The following is a 24,303-nucleotide window of genomic DNA, read 5'->3' as shown; positions in this document are numbered from 1 at the left end:
TCCTTCTGTGGGGAGATTTATAGTTCGCATTAGCAAGACTCCTTGTTTTCCTACAATAAGAAACCTGTTATCTTTGTTTCCAAATAGATCTGAACCCATATTCTTCTGTATTTTGTGAATTCTCTTTGAGAAATACTATTGTGGTAGTTTAATACTAAAGTGATATTATCATCTCTCTTCCTCAAAATATATAAAATGCCCATTGGAAGTATATTCATGTTTAAGGAGAGAATAGCTCTGAGGGTCTCTCCACCTAGTATGCTGGAGCTTCGGAAACTCCTGCCCCTTCACTGCTCAGCTTGCCGCCTCTTTGCTCTGCCTTGACTTTGACTTCTCTTTATTTTCATAGCAATGGCCGTGCGGTGCACTACAATGGCTCCAGCTTACTACAGTGGAAGAGTGTTCGCTTAGATGTGACTCTGTCTCCTGGTGAGTGTGGTTTGTTTTTTTTTAACCCTACATGTTCTGTTATCCCAAGGTTTTGATCTAAATAAGTAACATTAAATGCATTTAGCAACTGGGAATAGAAAAGTTTGTCCCTGCTCTCCCCGATTAACCCTAACTGTCTACTAGCCATGAGATACTTCAAAATGCATTATTAGTAGCTGCTGCTACAGACTTTGTTCCAAGAGGCCTAAACATCAGGTCTAGCTCAGTTTGCCTAGTCACCTGGACACTCAGTTCAGTAAAGACATCTTACCCCTCTTCTTTTTAGCCTCCAGGTAATGCTGGATCTCTACAGTAAATGAACTGGGATCCCCTCCTGGCTCCAGCAGTGGTTAACATGGGCACTGTCCTTTCGGCATTATAAGCAAACATGTTGGCTTACTTTTCAGATGCAGCATCTTAGCATCATCTTTTGATAAAACTGAAGTGCTCTATGAATGTGAGAGATACTCATGGACACTTAGCCAGGAGCACTGAATCATACCATCTCAGAGATAACTCTCGTAGCTGTGGGGGGAGGGGTGATTTTACCAGCTCTTATCCTAGAAGGCGCTGCTTGTTAAATCTCACTTCGCCAGGAAGCATGGTGTTTTCCACTTCCAGCCAAGTAATGACTCGGAAAGAATTTCCTGGCAAAGTTACTTCTTGCTACTTTATGGAGCAGACTGCTGACTCAGACTGGAGCTCAGCTGATTAAGTACTTTAAGCCCAAAGAGCAGGAGAAGAGAACATTAGTCAGGGCTTCTGTTTGTTTCTTGCTGGTATTCGGTTTGAACACACTGGTCTTTGAGACAATTTTGGTTTGGGCCCCAGACACACAGACTACCTTCTCCTGAGCGAATGTGTCTGCAGGAGTAGCAGCCAAGAGCCTTCCACAGCAGAGTCAGCCAGTGCACCACTTCTGCACTGCATTCCCGGTGGGCAGGGTGTCCTTCCAAGGCTGGGGGTCCCTGGTGGGCAGCGACAAGCCCCCGTTACTGGGCAGCCTATGCCTATGTGATACTGCACGGACCGCTGAACTTCACACACCTGCCCATAGTTTACAGTGAGGCACAGCGGCAGTTTGCCTGAGGACAGCCAGAGGGGCCGAAGTGCTCCCAGCTCTCGCAGTTCTGCCCCAGAGCAGGTCACCTCATCAGAGAGCAGCTTGACTTGTAGTTCGTGCAAAAAGGTCTTAAATGCATTTAAATAGAAGACATGATGTGATTTAACTGTGTACCTGTAGCTTATATTATGAGTTCAGTTGTTTTTTTCTCAGCATGTTTTGAGTTCAGTTTTTTTAACAATAAGATTATTTAAAATTTTATTTTTAAAGACCATTTCTTAATCTTCCACTTTTACTGAGAAAATGCTCCCTGACTTTATGTCCTAAATAATCCTCTGCATGTCAAAAGTGAAAAAACTTGTATTTCTCTAGTTAAAAAAATTGTATCCAGTGTTTTCCCTTTTAACCTTGGTTTTCCTTTTAAACCGTCATATAAACCCTGAAGTTAATGTGTAACTCTGGTAACTAACTTACCTCAGATACTATATATTTTTCTTGGTTTTTCCATTTTTCTTTTAAATAGTGTTTATTTCTCATGTGTTGCTTTATATCTATTTAAATACAGTAGTTTACTTTGTCTTTTTCAGATGTAACTGACAACATAAACATGAAGATAGTCATGTGGTTGCAAATTGGATGTTTTTTTAATAGTAAATAACAGGGGCCTTTTTTTTTTTAATATATCCATTACATCATCCTTCATTTTTGTGCAGTGTGTGGTTTCCCGTGAAATCCCCACCGTTCACCCGAGCGCCGTCACTGTAGTCAGGGGGCTCTTACTCTGCTTCCTTCTGCTCTCTGCCATAGGCGACGTGGCAGGGGTTGGCTGGGAAAGGACCGAGGGGACGCCGCCCCCCCCCGGGCAGCCCGCCAAGGGCCGGGTGTACTTCACCTACTGCGGGCAGCGCCTCGCACCCTACCTCGAAGACGTCTCTGGTGCGATGTGGCCTGTGGTTCACATCCAGAAAAAGGCAAGTTTTCTTTATTGAGGAAAAAAAACTCCCCTTAGCAATTTGTTCCGTCAGGTATAGAAAAAATGAAAGGCCCAGACCTGGCCTTGTGCTGCCTCACGTGCGATGCATGGTGACAAAAGGAACCACAGAACAAGCCTGAGGGAGAGGCCCTGCCTCTGCCCGAGCTGAGCGCTTTGCGGCCTCGCCCTCCGTTCGGTTGTCTTTCCCCACAGCAGTGAAGGGAACTGGTGGTCTTTCCGGTGAAGTGGTTCTGTGTGTCAGTAAGTTTTGAAAATGACCCTCTTGGGTTGCTTTGATGTGTTTGAAACTCAGCAGAATCCTTCAGTAAAGATTCAGAGGTTCAGTGGAACTCAGTATCCTACACATGTTTAACCCTGGGATGCTTTTGTTTTTTAAGGGGCACCTATTAACGTGTCATGTTCCATAGAACATTACTACTCAGTGTATGGCCCCAGATTCTTACCTCCAGCTTAGACCTCTCCCTGAAGTCTAGACACATACATCTAGCAGACTGGGGAGCATCTCCAAAATAGAGGCCCCGTTGACATGTCAGAGTTAACTTGTCCAAACGGAGCCTAACCGCCCTGTGCCCAAATCTGCTGCTGCTTCATCTCGGGGAGTAGAAGCCCCAGGCTTCCAGTTGCTAAGTCCAAAAATTTTGGCTTCTTCCCTGATTCTGCTTTCGATCACGCTCCGTGTAAAACATGCCAGTTAAACTTGTTGGCTGTGCCTGTAAAATATGCCTGGTGCCTGACCACTTGTCTGAGTGGCAACCGGCATTTCTTGGGAAGCTCATTACAGTATTCTTCTTTATGCTCTCCAGCCTCCCGTTCTTGCCCTTTCCATGCCTTTCAATACAGCAGCCATAGTGATCCTTCAAAAATGTGTTATAGATCATGTCACTCTCCACTCATGGCACATACTGTGAAGACTAATGTCTTCATAATGACTTAGAGCAGCTGATGGAGTCTGGACCCATGCCGTGCCTCTGAAAGCATCTTTATTGCTTTCTTGAATGAATGAATTACAGATGTGAGCATTGTTGGCAGCATTGCTCAGCCTTTTCCACTTAATCATTCAACAAATATTTATTGAGCAACTACTACCGCATGCCAAGCAATTTTTAAGCTCTGGCCACATAACAGTGAGCAAAACAGATGGTGTCTGTCTTCATTGGGACCCAGGAATGCTAGTGCTGGGATTCAGCCCAAGGCTAGAGCCAGAGGAAGTGATGTGAGATGTCCTTATGCAGCTAAACTGGGGGAAAATGAGGCAAATTCTTCCCTCTGCCATCTTTTATTTATTTCAGGGGTATTAGATGATGCCATCACATGGGGAAGGTAGTCTAAAATGTGCTGATCTCACTGGGAAACCCCCTAAGGACACACCCAGAGCAGTGTTTAACCTATCATCCAGGCACATAAAATTAGCCATCACACTGAATAAAAATGGTAGGCCTTATGGAAACAAGTACTAGGCAAATCTGTTCACATCCCCATTTTCTGACAAAGTGATGTTTGAGCCCAATCTGGAACAGTAAATGCTCTAACTAGGTGGAATCGGAAAAAAAAGAATGTTCCAGTTGACAGGAACATCAGTGCAGAGGGGTCAGGCAGAAAGGAAGTGTTGGAAAAAGGAGGATCAGAAGAATGTGAGGTGAGGGACGGCCTCAGGGCTGGCCGCGCCGGGCTGGGAGCAGTGTCCACAGTTACCCAGCCCTTCTGCTTGGGTCTAAGCTCTCACAGGGCTGGGACTTTCCTTTTGGTTTGATGTTTGGTGAAGTTCCCTTGGGGTGTTCTGCATGAGTGAGTGAGCGAGCCAGCCAGCCTAAGTCCTTTAAAGTCCTATGATTTCTTTTCCAGAACACCAAGACTCGCGCTAACTTTGGCTCCCGCCCATTTGCCTACGCCGAAGGGCAGGCCCACCGCAATGCTGCCGACTTATGTACTGATCTGGCAGAAGAGATCAGCGCAAACTTTGAAGCTCTACCTTTCGCCATGGCATCTGACAGTGACAATGATGCTGGCACCAGTATTGCGTCAGACCCTGGCACTCACGGGCCACCATGCCGCATTGCTGCTGTGGCCACCGCTCAGCAACGTAGGCCTCCTCCTCCCAGACCCCACTGTTTCCTAGGAGCAGGAATGCTGTTATTCCACGTGTCCATTTAGCGTGGACATGTTCTAGTGCCAGTGGCAATGGGGTTAACAGACCCAGTGGAAGAAAATGGGGAGCAAGAGGAAGCATGGCAGCCTCTTGCTGTACCCCACATGTAGGAAGCCTGATATTACTCAGTGTCAGTGGCATATTGCCACTTGGAAATACAAGTCTGAAAGATTATTCGCTTTTTATAAGACAACCTAAACAGAATTTTATAGGGTATCTCCTAGTTTCAGAATGGTAATTAATTTTTTTTTAAAGATTTATTTATTCATACAGAACTAGGGTACAGGCCAGAGGTGCCGAGGCAGTGAGAGGCTTCCCCAGAGACAGAGTGGGGAGCAGAACAGGCAGATCGACAAAATACACTGCTGCGGGGAGCAGTGGGCGGGTCAGGAGAGGTCTGCCGCGCCCTGTGGGTCTCTTCCAGGGCAGGCGGGGATCGAACTCATGCTGAAGTGGCTTTAGCTTCTTAGTGCTGTGTTTTAACCCGCTGCGCCACCAGGGAGGGCCCAGAGTGGAAATTATTTTTAAAATTGTTTTAGAGTTGAGGACATCTTAGACCAATGAAATGATAATTGTGGCACCTAGGTGGTGCACTGATTATTTGAAAAATTTCATAATCAAATTTACTAGAACTGAGCTTCCCAGGCTAAAGATGTCCACATTTGACCCTTGAGATACTGGTTTTGCAAATCGTTTTTATCAGTCTAATTGTTTCTTGCGATAAAAGCGAAAAACTATTGAAGTTCTTCGGAGTTGGATAAATTGTACCCATAAGAACTATTTTAGGATCCAGGATAATTATAGATGACTGACTCTTCATTGGCACTGTGCTTTAAAATCCTTCCAAGTACTAAGAGTCTTTCTGTCATGCAAAAGCAGAGAATCCAGACCATCCCAGGGTAAGAACTTTATGATTTTTCCAGTCTTTTTTTGCCAGGATTCACTGTCATTACACTTTGTTACAGAATATGACAGTGACACTTCTTGCCATTATAAAGTGGAGCTCAGCTATGAGAACTTTATCACCTCTGGACCAGACCCCCACCCACCTCCCATTGCAGATGATGAAAGTGATGATGACGATGATGATGACATTCCCCAGGTAAGAAGCCCACAGCCCTCACAAAGATCGACGTTGGCGTCAGTTTATAAGGCAGGCGTGGTTACACGTTAGTGATGTCATTGTGTTTGAACAGTGACTCTGTGATGTTCATTTTTTAAACTCCACATCACCTGATGGGGAGTCACCCAGTGGTGATTGGGGTGTTAGAGGAGGGGCCTTCCCTGATAGCTCTTCAGCAGTAAAGCTGGGGATCACGCTGAGCACAAATGATTTCAGAGGGAAAAGGAGCTTAACCAGTCTCGCGCTCCCTCCCGGTGTGTGTGGTGCATGTCAGAGGTCCGCGTGCCGCGTTCAGCCTCCACGTTTGAGTGGGATGAAGACCTCAGTGAGAGCTGTAAGTCAGATGCGGGCTAGAGCCTAGGAGCTGTTCTGTCCTGTTCACGAGTCTGCTTCTTCCAGGAGGACCACTACGCCCTGCTGGTGAAGGCGTGGGAGACCAAGGTTTTTCCTACCATCCGGAGACGCTTCCGCAACGAAGCAGAGCGGAAATCAGGCCTGGACCAGATAAAGGGGGCTTTACAGCTAGGTGTGTGCTCTGGCTCCCGAAGGTGCTCACCTCATGGCTCGGAATGCGCAGCTGAGTCTCAGATATAACTCGGGAAAGAGGCCCGGACTCGCACCAGTATCTTCTCCCAGTGCCTTTGCTGCATCTAGTTTGCTTTCATTGTCAGGTTTCTCTTAGTTTACTAACTTACCTCAGTGTCTTGGGCAGAGTGGCTACACTGGGGGTTCTGGGTGGCCTGCGCAGGAATTATGTAGGCTCTGAAGTCACAGGTACCACTTACCAGCTGCGTGACCTGGGGAAAGTGGCCTGACTTTCTGATTGTCCTCACTTTTAAAATGACATCAGTAATGGTAACTCCTCGAAACAAATAAGTTCATACAGATAAAGTTCCTAAGAACACGGTGTGACCCCCCAGGAACCACTGGCTATGGGTTCTCTAGCACAGAATAATGCAGACAGTGTAAGTTGTAAGCACAGATAGCTGATTTCTGTTAAAAGATTTTTTTCTTTACCATGTGAAAACTGCTTTTTGAGACGCAGAGATGCCTTTTCCCAACACTGACCATCAGACATGGTACAAGAAGCTTCCTTTTGACTCTGTGTCAGCAGCCTTTTTCTTCTTCTAACTTTGATCCTGAGAAAAGCCAGAAAAAGGTCTTTATTTCTTGGCTGATTTATATGCTGAGTCCCTGATACTCATTAAAAAATTCCCTCTCTGACATTGGTGCATATATGTACATGTAAGTATACACATACAACCTTGCATTGATTATTAATGATTGTTATACTAATTAACATTTATGTATAGTTTTTTTTTCATGCTTTCTAGCCTTAAAGCTAGGGACTAATGACTGCAGAATTTGTTTACACTTACACTGTGGAAATATTCCCAAAGCATTAACATGTGACCATTTCCTGTTTTCTTCAGAGCCCGTTACAGCTGCCAATCCAGGTTCCAAGGCAGATAATTAATATTCTTCTTGACTCTTCTCTTTTGGGAGTTTCAGGCAAAGGGAGCACGTTCAGGTGGGAGTAAGCTTGGTGATTGAAGAAATGGTATAAGGCCAGACCAGTGTTGCTGCAGAGGCGAGAGTGTTGCGGGGCAAGAGGAAATGAAATGAGAGGGTGCTGGGGACACCATTGGGGGGGGGGGTGTTCAAACAAAACAACAGCTTTGAGGTAGACTCTACAGTTAAAAAGATAATTTGTTCCTCTCCATTCATTGTCATTATCTAAAATTGTACTCAGAGCAGATCTTACCTGGTTTTCAGATGACTTTCACTTGATGAATGCAGTGCCACCTTTTGGCTGCCTGCCCGAAGCCCTCTTGCAGGCCATTGGCTTCAGGATGAGGGGGCTTGATCCAGGATGTTTCTTCAGTCCTCTGTCCATTCACTGATTTGTGTATACAAGAGGTGCCCCCATGTAGCAGGCGCTGTGCTGGGGAATAAGGAATCTTCTGGATGGAACAGCTGTGGTCCCTTATCTCACAGAGCTTATGTGGGAACAGCTGTGAGACAACACAGCATCCTGTAGTCAGGGCTGGGCAGCAGCCAGGAGGCCACAGCATATGGACAGGGCAGCCAACGGGCTGGACTCCTTACTGAGACCCAGTGCCCACCTGTGTCAGCAAGCTTAGGGTTAGAAGTATGAAGTGCTGTTTATTCAGGAAAATGAGTGATTGTTACTGCTTTGGGAGAAACTAAGAGAGGGAAAAGTGACGATAGTGTGCAGATGGAAAGCTCTGGTATGTGATCATTGGTTGCTGTGCCTTTATTTTCACATAGGTTAAATTAGGATTTATCTTTCTTTTGCTGTTTGTTCTCTGAGCCACCCTGAATGTCTGTGGTCAAGTGTGCTTTCTCCACTGCCCCCAGTTTGGAGAGGGAATGTGTAGACAACATAGTAGAAAATTAGGTTGTCCAGAGGAGGCTGCTATATACCAGTGCCAGTCTCCTGGCATTGGAATTTGTTCAGAAGTACCCACATTCCCTGACACACAGCTCGCCAAGCCCTTCTCCCAGGATTGATCCAAGCACGTGTGACCATTTATTTAAACTATTCATTTAAACCTGAAGCATTCCCTTTTCCAGTAGTTTCCTTCCTTATGGCAGTGCAAAGGCTGAAAGGAGGATAGGGAGCTGGCTCGAACTCCCCAAAGCCCCTCTGTGGGGATGGCTCAGCCTCCATTGTAGGGTGCAGCAGGAAAGGCTGAGGAAGCACCCCTTAATTGGACATTCTCATGGTCCCTGAGTCCTGCTGAATAGACAGCAGGGTCTGTTTTCTCCCCCAGTATTCCCTTGGAACATGTTGCAAAGATTTTTTTTCTCAGAGTTTTTCAAATTCCAGCCACATTTTGTTTATTCTCTGACAGTTCTTTCTTTAAACATTCTTGAATTTCAGTTTCTTTCTAAACTATACTCAGAAGATTGCGTCCTCTTTTCATTTCAGCCAGGCCAGCACATAAAAGAAAGGTAGACAGAGTGGTGAAGACAGCCCTCGCTTACAAGCCATGCTGTCCATGTGCATTATGATACCTGCAGCTTCTGAGAGGAGTAGGTGCTAAGCCTGAGCAGCTACAGTGAGACCTCCCCTGCCTCTGGGTTCCCCACAGTGCTGTCGCCTTCTGAGCTTTGGACCTTTACTTACTTGGTTTATAAATTAATATAGTGGCTGTTGCTAATGAACATAATGAAATCGGAGAAAGCAGAACGGAAATCCAGTAGCAGATAGAAGTTGATGTAGTTCTCTGTCTCTTAAATAAGTCTGTATTTGTTGTAGTAAAAATTAAGCCATATCAAAATATATCAGTAAGAGAAAAAGCAGCTCTCTCTTTCTTTTCACTCTCCCGTTTATCTAAGAGCTTATGGTGTTTTTTGTTTCTGGGGCTTTTTTTTTTTTTCTTTTTGCCTTAGCTGAAATGAAATGGCTACGTGGCAATGTCCCATCACCATCATGTTAAAACTTTGTGTATTGATGCTTTCACTATTTTCATTTTGTTGTTTTATTTCCCACCAGTGCTGCAGTGAGTGTTTTGTGCCTTTGCACCTTGTGTTTGTGTTTCTGTGTGAGAGTCTTGAGAGTCCCAGAGGAAGGCATCGAGTGCCTTAACTGGGTCGATACTGCTGAACTTCCTTCCCCTGGAAGCTACGAAGTTTTGTTTCAACAAGACCATTTGACAAACTCACCTAACTTTTCATTCTGGCTATAAGTTCATGTCGTAGTTGATCTGAAGGCTTATGCTCTCTGGAGAGTTACCAGTGCTGCTGTTATACTTTCTAGGTATGGTGGATATTGCCCGACAGACGGTTGAATTCCTCTACGAGGAGAATGGTGGCATCCCAAGAGACCTTTATCTTCCCACCATTGAAGACATTAAAGATGAAGCAAACAAGTTCACAATTGATAAAGTTCGAAAAGGTTTTGCTTTGCTCTTTGCTTCACCTAAAACATTTGTTATGAAACAAGAAAATGAGTTTCCTAAGCTCAGGCTTGAGCCCTCTGCAGCCTTCTCAGAACTCACTAATGTGAATAGGGTGAGACAGGGCACTTGTACAAAGAGAGAAGTGGGACATGGGCTGACAATTCCGGATAGGCTCCTCAAGCTTCACCCTGGCTATGCAGCTAATAAACCATGAGTTTGTGGTTATGCAATGTTTTTTAGAACTTGGTTAAAAATCAGTTGGAGGTTTTAGGCAAATGAGGAAAATATAGAAAACAGAACAAAGAGAATGTAAAGCCCACTCATTAACAGAGTTGCCACATGACCTTGAGAAAAATATCAGAATGTCCTGGACAGGGACTAGAACATATATTTACTTTTCTTTCTTTTTGCTTTGCGATACAATTCACATAACATAAAACTCACCCTTTTTAAGTAAAGGAGTTAGCAGCTTTCAGAATATTCACAAAGATGTGCAACCATCAAACCAATACATCTAACTCCAGAATATTTTCATCCCCAAAAAAGAATTCCTGTGCTCTTACTGCTTCCCCCCCGCCCCTTTAGCCCTGGCAACCATTCACCTGTTTCTGTCACCATGGATTTTCCTGTTGTTTTTGCATGTTTTTTTTTGGGGGGGGGAGTGAGAGGGGACTTTCACTTGGCATAAATTTTTTAAAATTTATTTATTTATGCACACAAGAGCTGGGGTACAGGCCAGAGGTGCAAGGGTGGGTGAAAGGATTCACCTGAAACAGAATGAGGAGTATAACAGTCAGGATTATTGAAACACACTGCTGAGAAAATTAGGGGGCAGGACAGGAGAAGTCTGCTGTGCCCTGTGGGCAGCTCCCTGGCCGGGGATCGAACTGTGCTGCAGTGGCTGCGGAAAGCTTCAAAGTGGTGCTACAGCTTAACCCGTTGCACCACCAGAGAGCCTCTCACTTAGCACAGTCTTTCAAGATCCATTTGTATTGTATCATGTGCCAGTCTCATCATTCTTTCTTATGACAGCATAACATTCCATTGTGTGGGTAACACCCATTTTGTTTACCCATTCATCAACTGATGAGTGCCTTTTGGCTACTATGAATAATGCTACTAGGAACACTTACATACAAGTTTTCGTATGGTCATGTATTTTTGTGTCTCTTGGGTGTAGTTGTAGGAATAAAATTTCTGGATACTATGGTAACGTTTTGAAGAACTCCCAAGTTATTTTCCACAGTGATCACACCATTTTACATTCCCACCAGAAATGCACAAGGTTTCAGTTTTTCTGCATCTTTGAGAACATTAATATTGTCTATTTTTTTCTCGTTATGGTCTTGGTCAACGCAAAGGGATACAGCAATGTGGCTTTGACTTGCATTTCACCAATGACTAGTGATGTAATCTGCACATCTTTCGATGTGTAAATTTTCATTTCTCTGGAGAAATGTGCACTCAAAGCCTTTGCCCATATTTTAATTGCATTGTCTTTTTATTGTTGAATTGTGAAAGTTCTTAAAACATTTTACTCTTTACCCTCTGGATTGAATTGTGTTTCTTTTTGGTTATAACTAAACCTGAGGGTATTATTAAAAGCTGTAGAGCTATTTTACACCCTAAAATATAGAGCCCCGAGATGATTACGGTACCGGCTCCTAAAAAAGTTCTTCCGCCCTTCGCAGGCCTCACGGTAGTAACCCGGTCTCCAGACAGCAACAACGTAGCCAGCAGTACCGTTGGAACTGCTCTGCCGAAGTTCGCCGTCCGAGGGATGCTGAAGACCTTTGGGCTCCATGGAGTCGTCTTAGATGTTGATTCAGTGAGTGAACCGACTTTCATGTGCCCTGAGGCTTTCTAGCCAGTCTCCAAGTACCCTAGAAAGTGATTATGCAGGTTGATTACTGTTCAAATTAGAGATGAAGAAGCCAAACTGAGTGTTGGCACACTCAGCTTCCTGAGATGTTCTCATGGCCCAGGCCAGGGTAGATGACCGATGATTATCTCTGAGCTCTCAGTGCTGTGAGCTCCCTCAAACTTCGCTATCTCTGCCCATTACTCTCTGTCCCTCCATTACATCTACCCAGCTTGATGAACGGATGGTCTGTCATTGACATGGTTATTTATAGACATAAATCAAAGAAATAGTTTTGTGACTTTAATCAAAAAGTCTTAAACAGACTTGCAGCCTCAGTTTCCCTATTTGTAAAGTTGAGTGGACTCAACCAAATCAGTAGTTATCTTCCCCAATTTGCAGAGTCCTCAAATGGGAACTCAGCAAGGATTTGGAACTTGGGGGGTGAGAGAAGGCCCAGAGAGAGTGAGTAAAAGCTTTCTTTTGAAAACAGTCCTATTTCAAAGTCATAACTACGTGATCCTAAGCTTGCATGTTCATGCTTGCAGCTAACGAATCTCTCACGCAAATACAGTTGGTGACACAATCCATACTTCAGACCTAAGAGTCTGGAAGGACCGTGCATCTCACTGAAGGGCATTCGACATAAATGTCGATAATGTCAGTACCGTAATGTCTTGAAATCTAAAGTTTGACCTCTTCAACTAACTCCATATTATCATAAGTGAACTTCACAAATATTATTAAATTTTTAAGAGGATGTTGATTGGTCGTTTACTAAGGTGCACTTCTGAGTAGAAAACGCAAAGTACTAGTGTTAATCTGCCTTTAAATACAAACGTTTGATTCTATTATCAGAAAATATATACATGACATTGTTTTTCAGCAGTTGGAAATGTGTGAAAATAATAATTAGAAAAATGGAAGTTTTACTCAAGTAATAATTCTGCTACTTCTCAAATAATTTGATTCCCTTTGTTTTAATAGTAATCCCTAAATAAAAATTGCATTGCTATCCAGAATGTATATGTTGTGAGCTTGCTTTTTATTTTCTAGCAATAACAAGTATCAGACAGATTCCAGCTTTAAAAAAAAAAAAAAAAAACCGTAATATTTAAAAAATTAACATAAAAGCACTGGACATATATTCTACCTGCAACAATGTGAAATACAGCACGATTCTCTTTAAACTTCTATCTTATGATTATATTGATGTTCTTTACTGGACCAATTAAAATTTGCTAACTGATACATAAACACTGAACATGTTACACTAAGCAGATGTTGTTGACCTTAATCATGAAAGTAGCTTTTTTTTTTTGCCTACAAAAATGGTTTTATATTGTATATTTATGCACATTCAGTGAGTCTATACTTGATTTACTGATCGCTTCTCTAAAACTGACTTTTAGCAAGCTGATATATAACGGAAACAGGGCCTCCAAAAAACATCACTTAGTTCAATGTTTGGCAAGGTTTTTTGTCATCAAAGTTATAAGAACCACAAACATTTTTTATAAACTTGGAAAATAAAGTTAGTGCTCAGACAAACAAATAGACGTTTTATTTTACTGTTGTAGGTTAATGAATTGGTGCAGGTAGAAACATACCTCCGAAGTGAAGGTGTGCTGGTCCGGTACTGGTACCCCATTGACATGTTGGAAAGGCCTCCAGCAGGCTACCGAAGGACTGCCACCAATGGGTTGGTCACACTGGACAACACCAACCTTCAGATTCACAGGTACAGTTGAGCCCTTTCCATTGCGCATCCCAGAAATGCACAACTACCATTTGTCGTTGACAAGGAGACTGCCTTCAAAACGAATAGAGAGGAAGCTGATCAAGGTAACAGCAAAAATGTAGGAGTTGGAAAGAACTTGCAGCGTCCAATGGCCCCTGAATTGTGCCTCATGCTCTGCTCTGAGTGGGAGGATTCAGGAGTAGTGGACATTTGGGGACGAGAAGTTAGAACTAGTCAAAAAGAAGTGATTCAGAGGCTGTTATTGACTAACAACTGAGAAAAAAGGCAAGAAAGTTCTTCATAGTGTTACAGTCAGGCTGCAGTGCAGAATGTTTACACCCAGGATTAACTAGTAGTCTTGGGGAGAATAGAAAACAGATTTGCTTGAGCAGTAAAATGACTGACTGGATATTTAGTGTTAGTGCAGATTTTCATCAGAGGGCCACTCTGAAGCTTGGTTGGTCAGTGTGAGAACGTTCAGCAACAAAGGGGCAGAGGGCGGCTCATGGCCTGACCTCACAGGTGTTCAGCCTGCAATGGGGGCAGATCATCGTCCAGCTTTTCGCTGGCAGCTCCCACCTTGGAAGTCTGCAGAGAAAGCCGTGGAGCATCCATAAGGGCTTTTAGCTCTCCTGCTCAGGCCTCATTGCTCTGCTGCTAGGCCCTCTGAGCTGTTCTTGAGCAGCCGACATGTAGACGTTCCCAGAGAGGAGACAGAGCTGGTCTATTTTAAAAACTGGCATAAGGTGTTGGGGATGAAAAACAAGTCACCTAACATGCAGCTCTTAACTGTTTGAATGGTTTTTATTTTCACTTCAAAGCTATACAAACCCCTCAGGGGTTACATGTTGAGTTACTGTTTCTTTAATATGTTGTGTCCGCATCTGAGTTCAGATGGACTACCATTAAATTTAATTTGGGCCTACAGGCAATGTCAAATGTCTTCTGTTTGCTCATAGTGGGTTTTATAGGAACTTTAAGGTTTCTTTATAGAGCTGTTATAGAAATAACAAGGCCATTCTGACTTGCCTTTTTAGCTAAGTGCTTAATCCCAGGATAATTTTTTATTATGGTAATTAGTCAATAAAATACTGGGAGCCTCCCTTCTGCTTGGTGTTAGCAAGATTAGATGCTTTACAGAGAAAAGCAGGAGACCTACTGATGAGCTGTCACTCAGCTCACAGCAACCCTTCAGAAATTTATCCCACTAAAAATTGTCCACAGTGAACTTTTGTAAGTTTTGTTGAGATACAATGCTCATACCATACAGTTCCCCCATTTCAAGTATACAAGTCTGTGATTTTTAGCATATTCAAAATCAAAATCCAGAACATTTCATCACCCTGGAAGAACCCCTGGGTTTCTTCATCAGTAAATAGTTCTCTGTCCTGCCTTCAGGCTCCTGTCAGTCTGTTTTCTCTCTGTGGAATTTCATGATTCTGAACAATTTATACAAATAGAATAACTTCCATTCATCTGGCCCTTTGTATGTAGCTGTTTGTTTAGCATGTTTCAGTGCTCATTCATGTTGTGGCTTTATTACACTTCATTCCTTTTTTTTTTTAAAGATTTATTTATTTGTTCATACAGAACTGGGGTACAGGCCAGAGGCTCAGGGGCGGCGAGAGGCTTCACCAGAGACAGAGCGGGGAGCAGAACAGGCAGATGGACGAAGTCCACTGCTGAGGGGAGCAGCGGGCGGGTCAGGAGGGGTCTGCCGCGCCCTGTGGTCACCTCCGGGGCAAGCAGGAATCGAACTCGTGCAGAAGCGGCTTTAGCTTCTCAGTGGTGTGCTCTAACCCGCTGCGCCACCAGGGAGGGCCCATACTTCATTCCTTTTTAATTCTGAGCAGTATACCTTTGTTTGGATTACCATTACTTGGTTGATGGCAACTTCTTGGCTACTCTGATTCATGCTGCTAGAAACACACGTTTAAAGTTTGTAAATATATGTTTTCTCTTTACACAGTTATTTTTGAGTTCGAGAAAACCCAAACATAATTAATGAGACTTTTTGTTTTGGGCCCAAGTGAACTCCACAACCTGGAGTGTAGAACATGTGACCCAAAGAGAAGCCTTAGATGTGGGTCCTTTCCAGTATGAAGCCCGAGGCCTGCCCGTGTGGGCAGTGGGCGTCATGCTCACGGCCTCTGCCCCTGGGCCCTTACAGGGAGCTGCTGCGGTGCGAGGCTGCGCTGGCCAGGCTGTACTGCCGCGTGGCCCTGCTCAACATCTTCGCCCCCAAGCTGCCTCACCTGTTCACCCGCCTCTTCCACATCCCTGCCATCCGGGACATTACCCTGGAGCACCTGCAGCTGCTGTCCAATCAGCTCCTCGCCCCTCCCCTTCCAGGTAAACCTTGGCTTTGCCTCTCATCCTCCACATGGGGGAGGGGGCTCTGGAACACTATGCCTAAAGACAGGCCCTCCGTTGTGTGAAGAGCTGCGAGTGTCTGGGCTGAACTGCCCATCACTTCCCCGGTCATCCTAGTCACACTAAGCATTCAGTGAGCTTCCTGAGCTAACATGGGTCAAGGACAATGAAGCGTTAGAAATCTAGGCACTGTGTGGTTGCCACAGGCTTTCTCTCTGCTTTTAAGGAGAGGGAAACGTTCCTATTACCAAACTCCCCACAGCAAATCCCAGATTCGTCATGGCCTCAGGTGGGGTAGTTTCTGCTAAATCAGAGTCCTTGGGGTGAGGGCGAATGTTCAGTGATGACTCTGCCCACAGCCCAGTCCGAGGAGGCGGGCCCTTTCTGACTTTCTGTGGCTCCTTGTCCTCTGGTGGTCTCCCCTTAACTTGGGAGGCCTCTTGCAACTGCTCTGGGAGCAGGAGGTGAGGGGCAGGTGGCACTCCAGGCTCAGGAGTGCTTCAGCTGCACATGTGTGAACTGCATCTCCACCAGTTATGCACCACCTGGGGGCACTGGCCCTCCCTGAAATGCGAGGCTGTCCAACATCCCTAGGAAGTTCTTATGTTTGTGAAACACGCTCTGTGGAAAAGTTGACCATAAAGGCCTACCACCTGTTTATAAACTGAGCTCTGAGACTCCCTAATAGCTCCCCGGTGCAGCTCAGGGTGGGCAGGACAACCAAAGTCGAGTTCTGGAAACTTCGGAATTCAAATGCTCCGTTTCTAGCTGTTTAATAGATTCGGGCCTCCACTTAACACTGTATTTTAGGAAGCAAGTTTTGCTGCTTAAAAAAAGCAAGTTTGAAAGGCCACCAGTGTCCCTCATCATTCCCATAATACCTCCGTTAGCCAAGACATTATCATCCCCCGGCTGTCTGGTGTTCACGGGTTATTGCTTACTTGGAATGTCACAGCCTTCGGCTGCTCAGCTGCTGTAACCCTGAGTCTGTCCCTGTCCTCAGACGGCACCGTCAGCTCCAGCTCCATCCTCCTGGCCCAGTCTCTGCAGCATTGTGTCCGCGCCCAGAACTGCTCAGCCACAGACCTCTTCTATCAGGGCAGTTCCCAGACTGTGAGGGAGTGGCTCAACGTGGCCATCACACGGACTCTGCACCAGGGTGAGGAGAGCCTCTTGGAGCTGACGAAACAGATCTGCGCTTTCCTGCAGGTAACAGCCCGAAACTCCGTGTCCCTGAGCTGGGGTAGCCATTTTCAAGCAGAAGGCTTTCTTGGTGTACCACCAAAAATGACACTCCTTTCCCTCCACCCTCCCTTCCAGTCTCCTGTTGTTCTTAGAAGTTCTCCTGCCTGGCCTTTCTGCCCTTCTCTCAGAGAGCTTTCTTGTCCCCCTGATTGTGGCCTTTGCCACTGAGCTGGGAAGAGGACCTGTGCTCAGCAGGTGGCTTTCCTTATTAAATGTCTCTTTGCAGACAGCACCAGAGCAATTTCCCTCCGAAGAGTTCCCGATTTCTGAGTCCAAAGTTAACATGGATGTTAATTTCCCTGGGGCAGCGTTTGTCGTGGTATCTTGCAAAGAAAGTCAGTCTGGATTCCGCAAAGAGTAAGTTACCTGTTCTCTAGAGGATGGTGATGGAGAGAGAACAGTAAAGTGGGTACTGGTAAAATTAACAGAAGGAAAATATCTCTGGTTTTTATTCTTCAATGCGCACTGTATGTGCTTCATAGTTCTTCCCATATTTCCATGTTTGGAAGTCAGTCTGTGTAATGCACAGCCTAAAATGCTGTGTGTCTGCCCAGTTCCCACACTCCCGACGAGCCCGCGGGGCTGCCCTCACGCTCTCCCTCCCCCAGCTCCTCGCTGTACAAGGCGCCGTGGGCGCGCGTGCTTGTCTATGGGCTCGGCCACAAGGTGAAGCGCAACGGCCAGCTGAACCTCATCGAGGCTGTCTGCTACCCGCGGGATGCGTCTCCAGCCAACACGGGGCTCACGCCGCCTCCCACCGCCAACCAGTACCCCTCTGTGATCCTCTCCGCAGACAAGGTCCACATCAAGCTGGGTGAGTCTCCGATTCGGCTTCTGGTTTGAGAACAGCTTGACTCAAGCTCCTCTTTCCTCCTCTCTGAAGCTGTGATCCCAGGCCTGGCAGCGTTGCAGTGCCCTTTCCGTAAAGAAGACTGGTGGGGCAAATATATTTTAGAGGTAGTGAGTCAGAAGATCTCCCTTTGCTGCCAGGGAAACCTAGCCGCCGCAGGGCTAGCCCTTCCTTTCTCCGGTGTGAGCCCGGGTTCCTTCCCTCGCAAATAACTGCGGCGTGGTCTCTTCTTCAGCTGTGAACCCAGCTGCCTTTTCCCAAGGTGTCCTTAAGTGTGCTAAGGAGCAGAGCGGCTGTAATACCTGGTGGCCAGGCTGGGAGCTGCTGGGCTTGTGTCCCTGCACCCTTTGCTGAGCCTCGGAATGCTGCGCTGCCATCAGCTGCTCCATAACCACTCGGCCAGCTGGCTCGGCGAGCACAGAAGGAAGAAAGCCAGGTCCCAGCTGCTCTGCACTAGGCAGCATGTCTGATGAAGGACACGTGCCTGGACACACGTGTCTAGATTTTCGGCCAAAAATCGGTATTTGGCTTCTTCAGAACTCCTGTCTTGAACATACTGCCTCTTTCGGGAATGGAATGAAAGGTCATTTCTGACTTGGTCAGAGCTAAACAATTTTATGATTTCTTTATGTCAAAGACAGGATCTACTGCTGTTCACATGAACCTTCATCCCACAGTGCAGTCTGGTCAGCATTCCTCCTGGCTTGGGTGGGGACCTCTGACCACTTCGGCCTGCCCAGTGCTTGCAGTGTGTGTGCTGGGGAGGGGGAGGCAGTGTAGGGTGTGAGGGACATCTTTTCCTCGCACCTCAGCAGCTTCAGTCAGATTCAGGCCCTGGTGGCAGAGATGACCACAGAGAGTCAAAGCCCAAGGCCCTGCTTGTGCATAGGCTTAGGGACCCCTTGCTTACTCTATAACCCTAATATAAGTGCAGTGCTCTCCTGGGATCCAGGCACATTGACGGGTGATTGTTTCTTCAGCACCTGGAACTATTCCAAGCCTCTTTTAAAATCGGAGGTACTATTTCCTTTCAGGCTCATCAGGCTGCTTAGTATCTGACTGTGAACATTTATTCTTCCCTGTTCCCATTGCCACCCTCTGTCCCATTGTCACACCAGCAAGTTCTGTGCCTGCAGCTGGCAGTCCAGAACAGGGCGACGCTTCCTCCCTCCAGTGGATGAATGGGTGAGTTTCTCAGCCTGTTTCTCAGGCCGTTTTCATCAACTGCTGCTAATCACTGTCCTCCTGGGTCCTCATTCTAGGGGTGTCTCCACCTCCTGGAGCTGTGCTGGTGTTACATTCTCTGCCCCTGGAGTTTCCTCTGGCCATGGCCTTCACTGAGCAGCTCCTGTCCTGGAAATCAGAGGATGTCGAAGGGAAATCCGAGGATGAGCCGGACACCATCCCGACGTCTGTCCTCCTTCAAGTGGTGGAGCTGTTAGGTGAGGCTTCCTGTCCGTCAGGTGACCTGACTCAGTGCCCAAGGTAGAAGCTTGCCAGGTAGACTGGGATGGGCAGGGGCAACCACAGGTGTCCCAGGCAGCAGCAGTCTCGTGGCAGGTTGATGTAGTTGAGGTGGCTTGAGGCCTTGACTGTAAGGCGTAGCCTAGAGGTCTTACAACCACGACTTACAAGGTGTTGCTGATCACTTTCCTAGGAGGTAGCTCACCATGCAGATTTATTTTATTATGCTTTATGTAAAATTATATGTCATCTATTTAAATGTATTTAACAGTTTATGAGATTATCATGTAATATCAGACATTGAAGCTTAAATCACTGAAGTTTATAAAATTTATTAAAAAAATAAATCTGGACAGAAATCCTCAAAAAAAAAAGAAGTATATGTCATTATGATAAATTTGCAGTAAAAAGTGGTACAGAAGTGATGGGGCCTCCCTGGTAGCACCACAGGTTGGACGCAGCACTGCAGGCCAGCTGCAGCTGCTGCAGTGCCAGTTCACTCCCCGCCCCGGAGGTGACCCACAGGGCACGGCAGACCTCTCCTGACCCGCCCGCTGCTCCCCTCAGCAGTGGACTTCGTCGATCTGCCTGTTCTGCTCCCCGCTCTGTCTCTGGTGAAGCCTCTCACTGCCCCTGCACCTTTGGCCTGTGCCCCAGCATAAATAAATAAATCTTTAAAAAAAAAAAAAAAAAAGATGTTATATAATCAAACATCATGACTTCACAGCCCCTGAAAAGTTCTGTATATTGGCAGAACTTATGCAGTGATGAGCAGAGAGTTCACACATTTGACCATATGTAAAATTGTCCGCACAAAATGACAAGCACATATTGAACTTTAATTAACAGTGTGTCTTTAAAGTGTTTAGTGATGAACCATAGTGATGTCTGCAACTTATCTTGAAATAATCAAAAGCTAAGATGAGTTTAGGGATGGCTAGAAGGAAAAACAGGTAGATAATTGAAAACAAATACAGCAAAACATTTCTGGTAGACTCTAGTGGCGGGCCTGTAGGAACCCGTTGGGTTCATCAGAGGGTACCGGTGTGGTGGCCTGAGCCCGTGGGGCAGCCGCTTGAGAATGTGGCGCTGGTCCTGCCACATATTACTACTTCTTAATTCAAGAAAAGTCAGAAATCTAGATATTGATGTAAATTTCCCAGTGTTCGAATGTTGAGAATTGAGATTCTTTGAGACACACTGAGTGGAGAGCAGGGACCCTTGTCTGTGGGAGCAGGATGTCTCCCTGGTCTCGGCTCTTGAACCGCCACTTGCCATGTTGGCGGAGAAGAATCCTCTCCCAGCCATCCTCTCACAGAAACGCAAATGAAGAGGACTGGGAGAGAGCCCCAAGGCTGGCTCTCGAGCCCGGGGAGAGGACCACTGGCATTCGTGCCCTGTCAGTGACAGCTGCACGCTTACTTCCGATTATAATCACTGAACTGTCGCTCCAGGGAGCAGGAAGTTGTGTCCCCTCATTTGTAGATGCCAGGTCTGATGGAAGATTCTCTGTCAGTCAGCCAAGCCTCGCCCAGGCCTGGGCTCTCTCTGTCCATAACACAGCTTTGGGAATACAAGAGATCCTTCTGGTGGGAAGCGGACCTTGGTATAGACCTGTGGCTCACTGTGTGGTGCTGGGCAGCGATCCCAAACCTAATCGTTCTCATGCCTCGTTTATATCATTTCTGCCACGTCCGCAAGTCATGCCTTTCAGCATCTATTTATTTGATAGCTATTATGGCAGTTAACTCCTTCCGCCTTTTTTTTTTTACTTTATTTGTATTAATTACAATTTAATTTGAAAGGAAACAGTATGTTGCTAGTTTAAATGAAAAGTTAGCTCCCAGAGCCTCCCTGGTGGCACAAGCGTTAAGTCTCAGTGCTATCAAGCTGTCCAAGCCACTGCGGCCTGGAGTTCAGTCTCTGGCCAGGGAACTGACCCACATGCCACAGCAGACCTCGCCTGTCCTGCCTCCTGCTCCCCTCAGCCATGGATTTCAGTAGATCCGCCTGGTCTGTCTCTGGTGAATCCTCTTGCCCCGGGCACTTCTGGCCTACACCCCAGTTCTTGTATGCATAAATAAATAAAAACCTTTAAAAAAAAAAAAGGAAAGTTAGCTCCCTTGCCCTCACTAGAAGAGAAGTATAGAAATAAAAAATATACTCTTACAAAAGCCTGTGTAGGCCCCCTTGCTTGTCAAAGACTCTGGGTCTGTGTCCGACTCCCTATTAAGAATGTACAGAATTGGGACTAAGAGAGCAATGCTTGTTCCGTGTGCGTGTGTCTGTGCTGTTGTGTGGCCTTGGCCTGTGTGCCCGCAATGGCAAGCCCTCTGGCTCCAGAAAAACATTGTGCTGTGACTTGTCATCGGCTGTTATCACAAACTCATGAGAAAGCAAAGAATGATTTTGTGCCTGAGCTACGGAAGCGGGCAGCCGTGTGATCGCATGGCACAGGGTTTGGGGCCGCCCCTGCGGTAGCGGCATGAACTGGGCAAACCCTTCATCCCCCGGGGTCTGTCTGTCTTCCTCTGTGCGGTGGGGCCGGTAGTGCAGTGCCTCTCTGGCGTCACTGCGAGGGGCAAACCGCTGGCACGCCGAGGGCGGTGCCTGCACGTGCTGCGCTGTGCCCTGCTCACTGTCACTCTCTTCCTTTGCCTCAGGAAACTTTTTGTGGACCACAGACATGGCAGCCTGTGTGAAGGAGCTTGTGTTTCACCTCCTGGCAGAGCTGCTGCGCACAGTGCACAGCCTGGAGCACAGGAAGCGCCCCGCTGGCCTGTCTTCGTCCATCGCACTCCAGCTGAACCCCTGTCTCGCCATGCTGATGGCCCTGCAGTCGGAGCTCCACAAACTGTATGATGAGGAGACCCAGAGCTGGGTCTCGGGCAGCGCCTGCGGAGGGCCGGGCCCCGCCACCGCCACCGACCAGGGCAGGTTCTCTACGTACTTCCACGCACTCATGGAAGGTTGCCTGGCAGTGGCTGAAGTGACCCTGCCCACCAACATGAGCGTCACTGCCAGTGGGGTGACCTCAACGACCACCCCAAACCTCAGTGACTCTTCTTCCTCCTCATCCTCCTCCCCAGGACAGACACCTCAGAGCCCCAGCCTCCTGTCTAAAAGGAAAAAGGTAAAAATGAAGCGGGAAAAGGCCTCCTCTTCAGGGAAGCGCCAGTCTTCACGCTCAGTGGAGTCGGACTCCTCCATGCTCAGCATGGGGGGCAGCAAGCCCGAGGACATGCTCTGGTTCCATCGCGCACTCACCCTGCTCATCATTCTGCGGCACCTCACCAAGAAGGATCCACAGGGTCTGGGCGTGACGAGTGACGCCATCGCTGATGCGTGCCAGGCCCTGGTGGGCCCCACGGCCCACAGCCGCTTGCTGGTCATCTCTGGAATCCCTACCCACTTGGATGAGGCTGTTGTGAGAGGTGCTATCCGCAAGGCCTGCAACGCCCATGGCGGCGTCTTCAAAGATGAGATCTACATCCCCCTGCAGGATGAAGACCCCAAGAAGCCAAAAGACAAGGCTGAGGGCGGTGATGGGAAAGCTGAGCCCACAAAGACGCTTGGCTTCCCCAACACGGACAGCTTGGAGGTCAGCACATCCAGCAGCCTGACGCCTGCCATGAGCATCAGCGCCTCCGCCTCCACTAGTCAGGCCTCCATCTGCAGCTCCCAGGGTATCTCGCAGACAGTCAGTGACCTCTCTGTGGATCCGCTGCCCGCTGGTCTTGAGCTGCCCATCCCTCCTGGTCTGTGGGAACCCCAGGTGGTGTCCAGCCAGGAGAGCCTCGACATCTCGCTCTGCAGCACTGGCAGCCTGGGCAGCCTGGGCAGCCTGGGGGAGCCGCTGGACAACGCAGAGACAGCCTCGGTGTCGGACATGGGCTCCATGTACACAGTCACGTCCCTGGACAACCAGTCCCTTGCGGCTCGCCCCATCAAAGGCTTCGCAGTTGTGGAGGTAACAGCGCCCACACCCAGGCAGTCTCCTAAATCAGCAGCGTGCAGCCCCCAGACTCTCTAAACCTTGCAAGGTCTTTCCCAAGGGAGTCCCTGAGAGGTGACGGTGACCCACTTGGGCTCCCGAGGCGGCTTTGGAAGCAACAGGGCTAGTGTTGATCAGTGCTGCTGCAGGTCACAGCCCTGACAGGGCTGGCGAGTCTGCTGGCGAATCCCACGCTGCCGAGGGTGGGAGGGGGCAGAGGGGCTCCGGGGCTGAGTCCCGATGGCTGAGCTTTAACGATGCACCCCGCTCGGGGCCCCACCACTGTGTTTTGAAGTGGTCTGGGTTGTTTCCAGCGTGCCACTGGCAAGAGGGGTCTTGCTGAGCAGGGGAGGCTAGACCTTGCCCTTGTTGCAGGTGGTTGTGAGTTCCAGAGGCGCATCTACTCCACTTGCACCTCAGCCTGCTGGGATTGCTTGGAAGTCCTCTGTGCCCTTTCCCCTTCCTCCGCAGGGCCTCGGCTCAGACTCAGCCCGTCCTCCAGTGTGCAGAGGAGGCCCAGAGAAGAGACCTCTCCCGGCGGGCTCTGGGGCTGGAGGACCAAGCGGCTGACTTCCCCCCTAGAATCACTTCTTTTAATTGAGTTTCCTTTTTGCTGGGGCTGGCTCAGGTCTGGCCATGGACTGTGACCTCCTGACATCGTGATGAGACTACACTCGACCATGGCTTAGCGACTTAAAGAATTCCATTTGAGTCACTCCCCTCCAAGTTCCCACAGGGGACAAGCTTTCCAGGAAGGCCTGCTGGCCCACAAACTCGCGATGAGTGGGGGGCTTCAGGAAGAAGACGAGAGGGACTAAAGTTTGCTCACGTGGCTAACAGGTTTCCATCTACTCACATCCTGACCACTTTGTTCACACAGATAAGGTCCCGAGCCAAAATTGAGAAAATTCGAGCAAGTTTATTTAACAACAATGATTTGATTGGATTATCGAGTTTGGATGGTGAAGACGAATTGATGGAAATGTCAACGGAAGAGATTCTCACCGTATCTGTAGTAAATCAGAGTTTGTTTGATACTCAGGGGAGCCCAGGTTTAGAAGATTACTTCAACGATAAGTCAATTAAAGGTG

At 47.3% G+C, this 24,303-nt stretch overlaps 1 protein-coding gene across 5 annotated transcripts in view; it reads left to right on the top strand.

Moving 5' to 3' along the window:
• The window catches only part of HECTD4 (HECT domain containing E3 ubiquitin protein ligase 4), a 120,290-nt gene that overhangs the window by 76,702 nt on the left and 19,285 nt on the right, over window positions 1–24,303 (top strand). For all 5 annotated transcript variants that reach the window (XM_012730933.1, XM_012730931.1, XM_012730932.1 and 2 more), the window contains exons 47-61: window positions 350–429; window positions 2,300–2,463; window positions 4,329–4,566; window positions 5,598–5,734; window positions 6,155–6,281; window positions 9,543–9,680; window positions 11,376–11,512; window positions 13,126–13,286; window positions 15,457–15,638; window positions 16,663–16,868; window positions 17,131–17,261; window positions 17,513–17,718; window positions 19,017–19,196; window positions 21,882–23,188; window positions 24,093–24,300. In XM_012730933.1, coding sequence (XP_012586387.1) covers window positions 350–429; window positions 2,300–2,463; window positions 4,329–4,566; window positions 5,598–5,734; window positions 6,155–6,281; window positions 9,543–9,680; window positions 11,376–11,512; window positions 13,126–13,286; window positions 15,457–15,638; window positions 16,663–16,868; window positions 17,131–17,261; window positions 17,513–17,718; window positions 19,017–19,196; window positions 21,882–23,188; window positions 24,093–24,300 — 3,602 coding nt within the window. The remainder of the gene's footprint in view (window positions 1–349; window positions 430–2,299; window positions 2,464–4,328; window positions 4,567–5,597; window positions 5,735–6,154; window positions 6,282–9,542; window positions 9,681–11,375; window positions 11,513–13,125; window positions 13,287–15,456; window positions 15,639–16,662; window positions 16,869–17,130; window positions 17,262–17,512; window positions 17,719–19,016; window positions 19,197–21,881; window positions 23,189–24,092; window positions 24,301–24,303) is intronic.

Source organism: Condylura cristata, unplaced genomic scaffold, assembly GCF_000260355.1.
Source record: "Condylura cristata isolate star-nosed mole 26May11 unplaced genomic scaffold, ConCri1.0 scaffold00029, whole genome shotgun sequence".
Lineage (NCBI taxonomy): Eukaryota > Metazoa > Chordata > Mammalia > Eulipotyphla > Talpidae > Condylura > Condylura cristata.
Note: the sequence above shows the minus strand (reverse complement) of the source record. Positions and strands in the feature narration are given on the sequence as shown.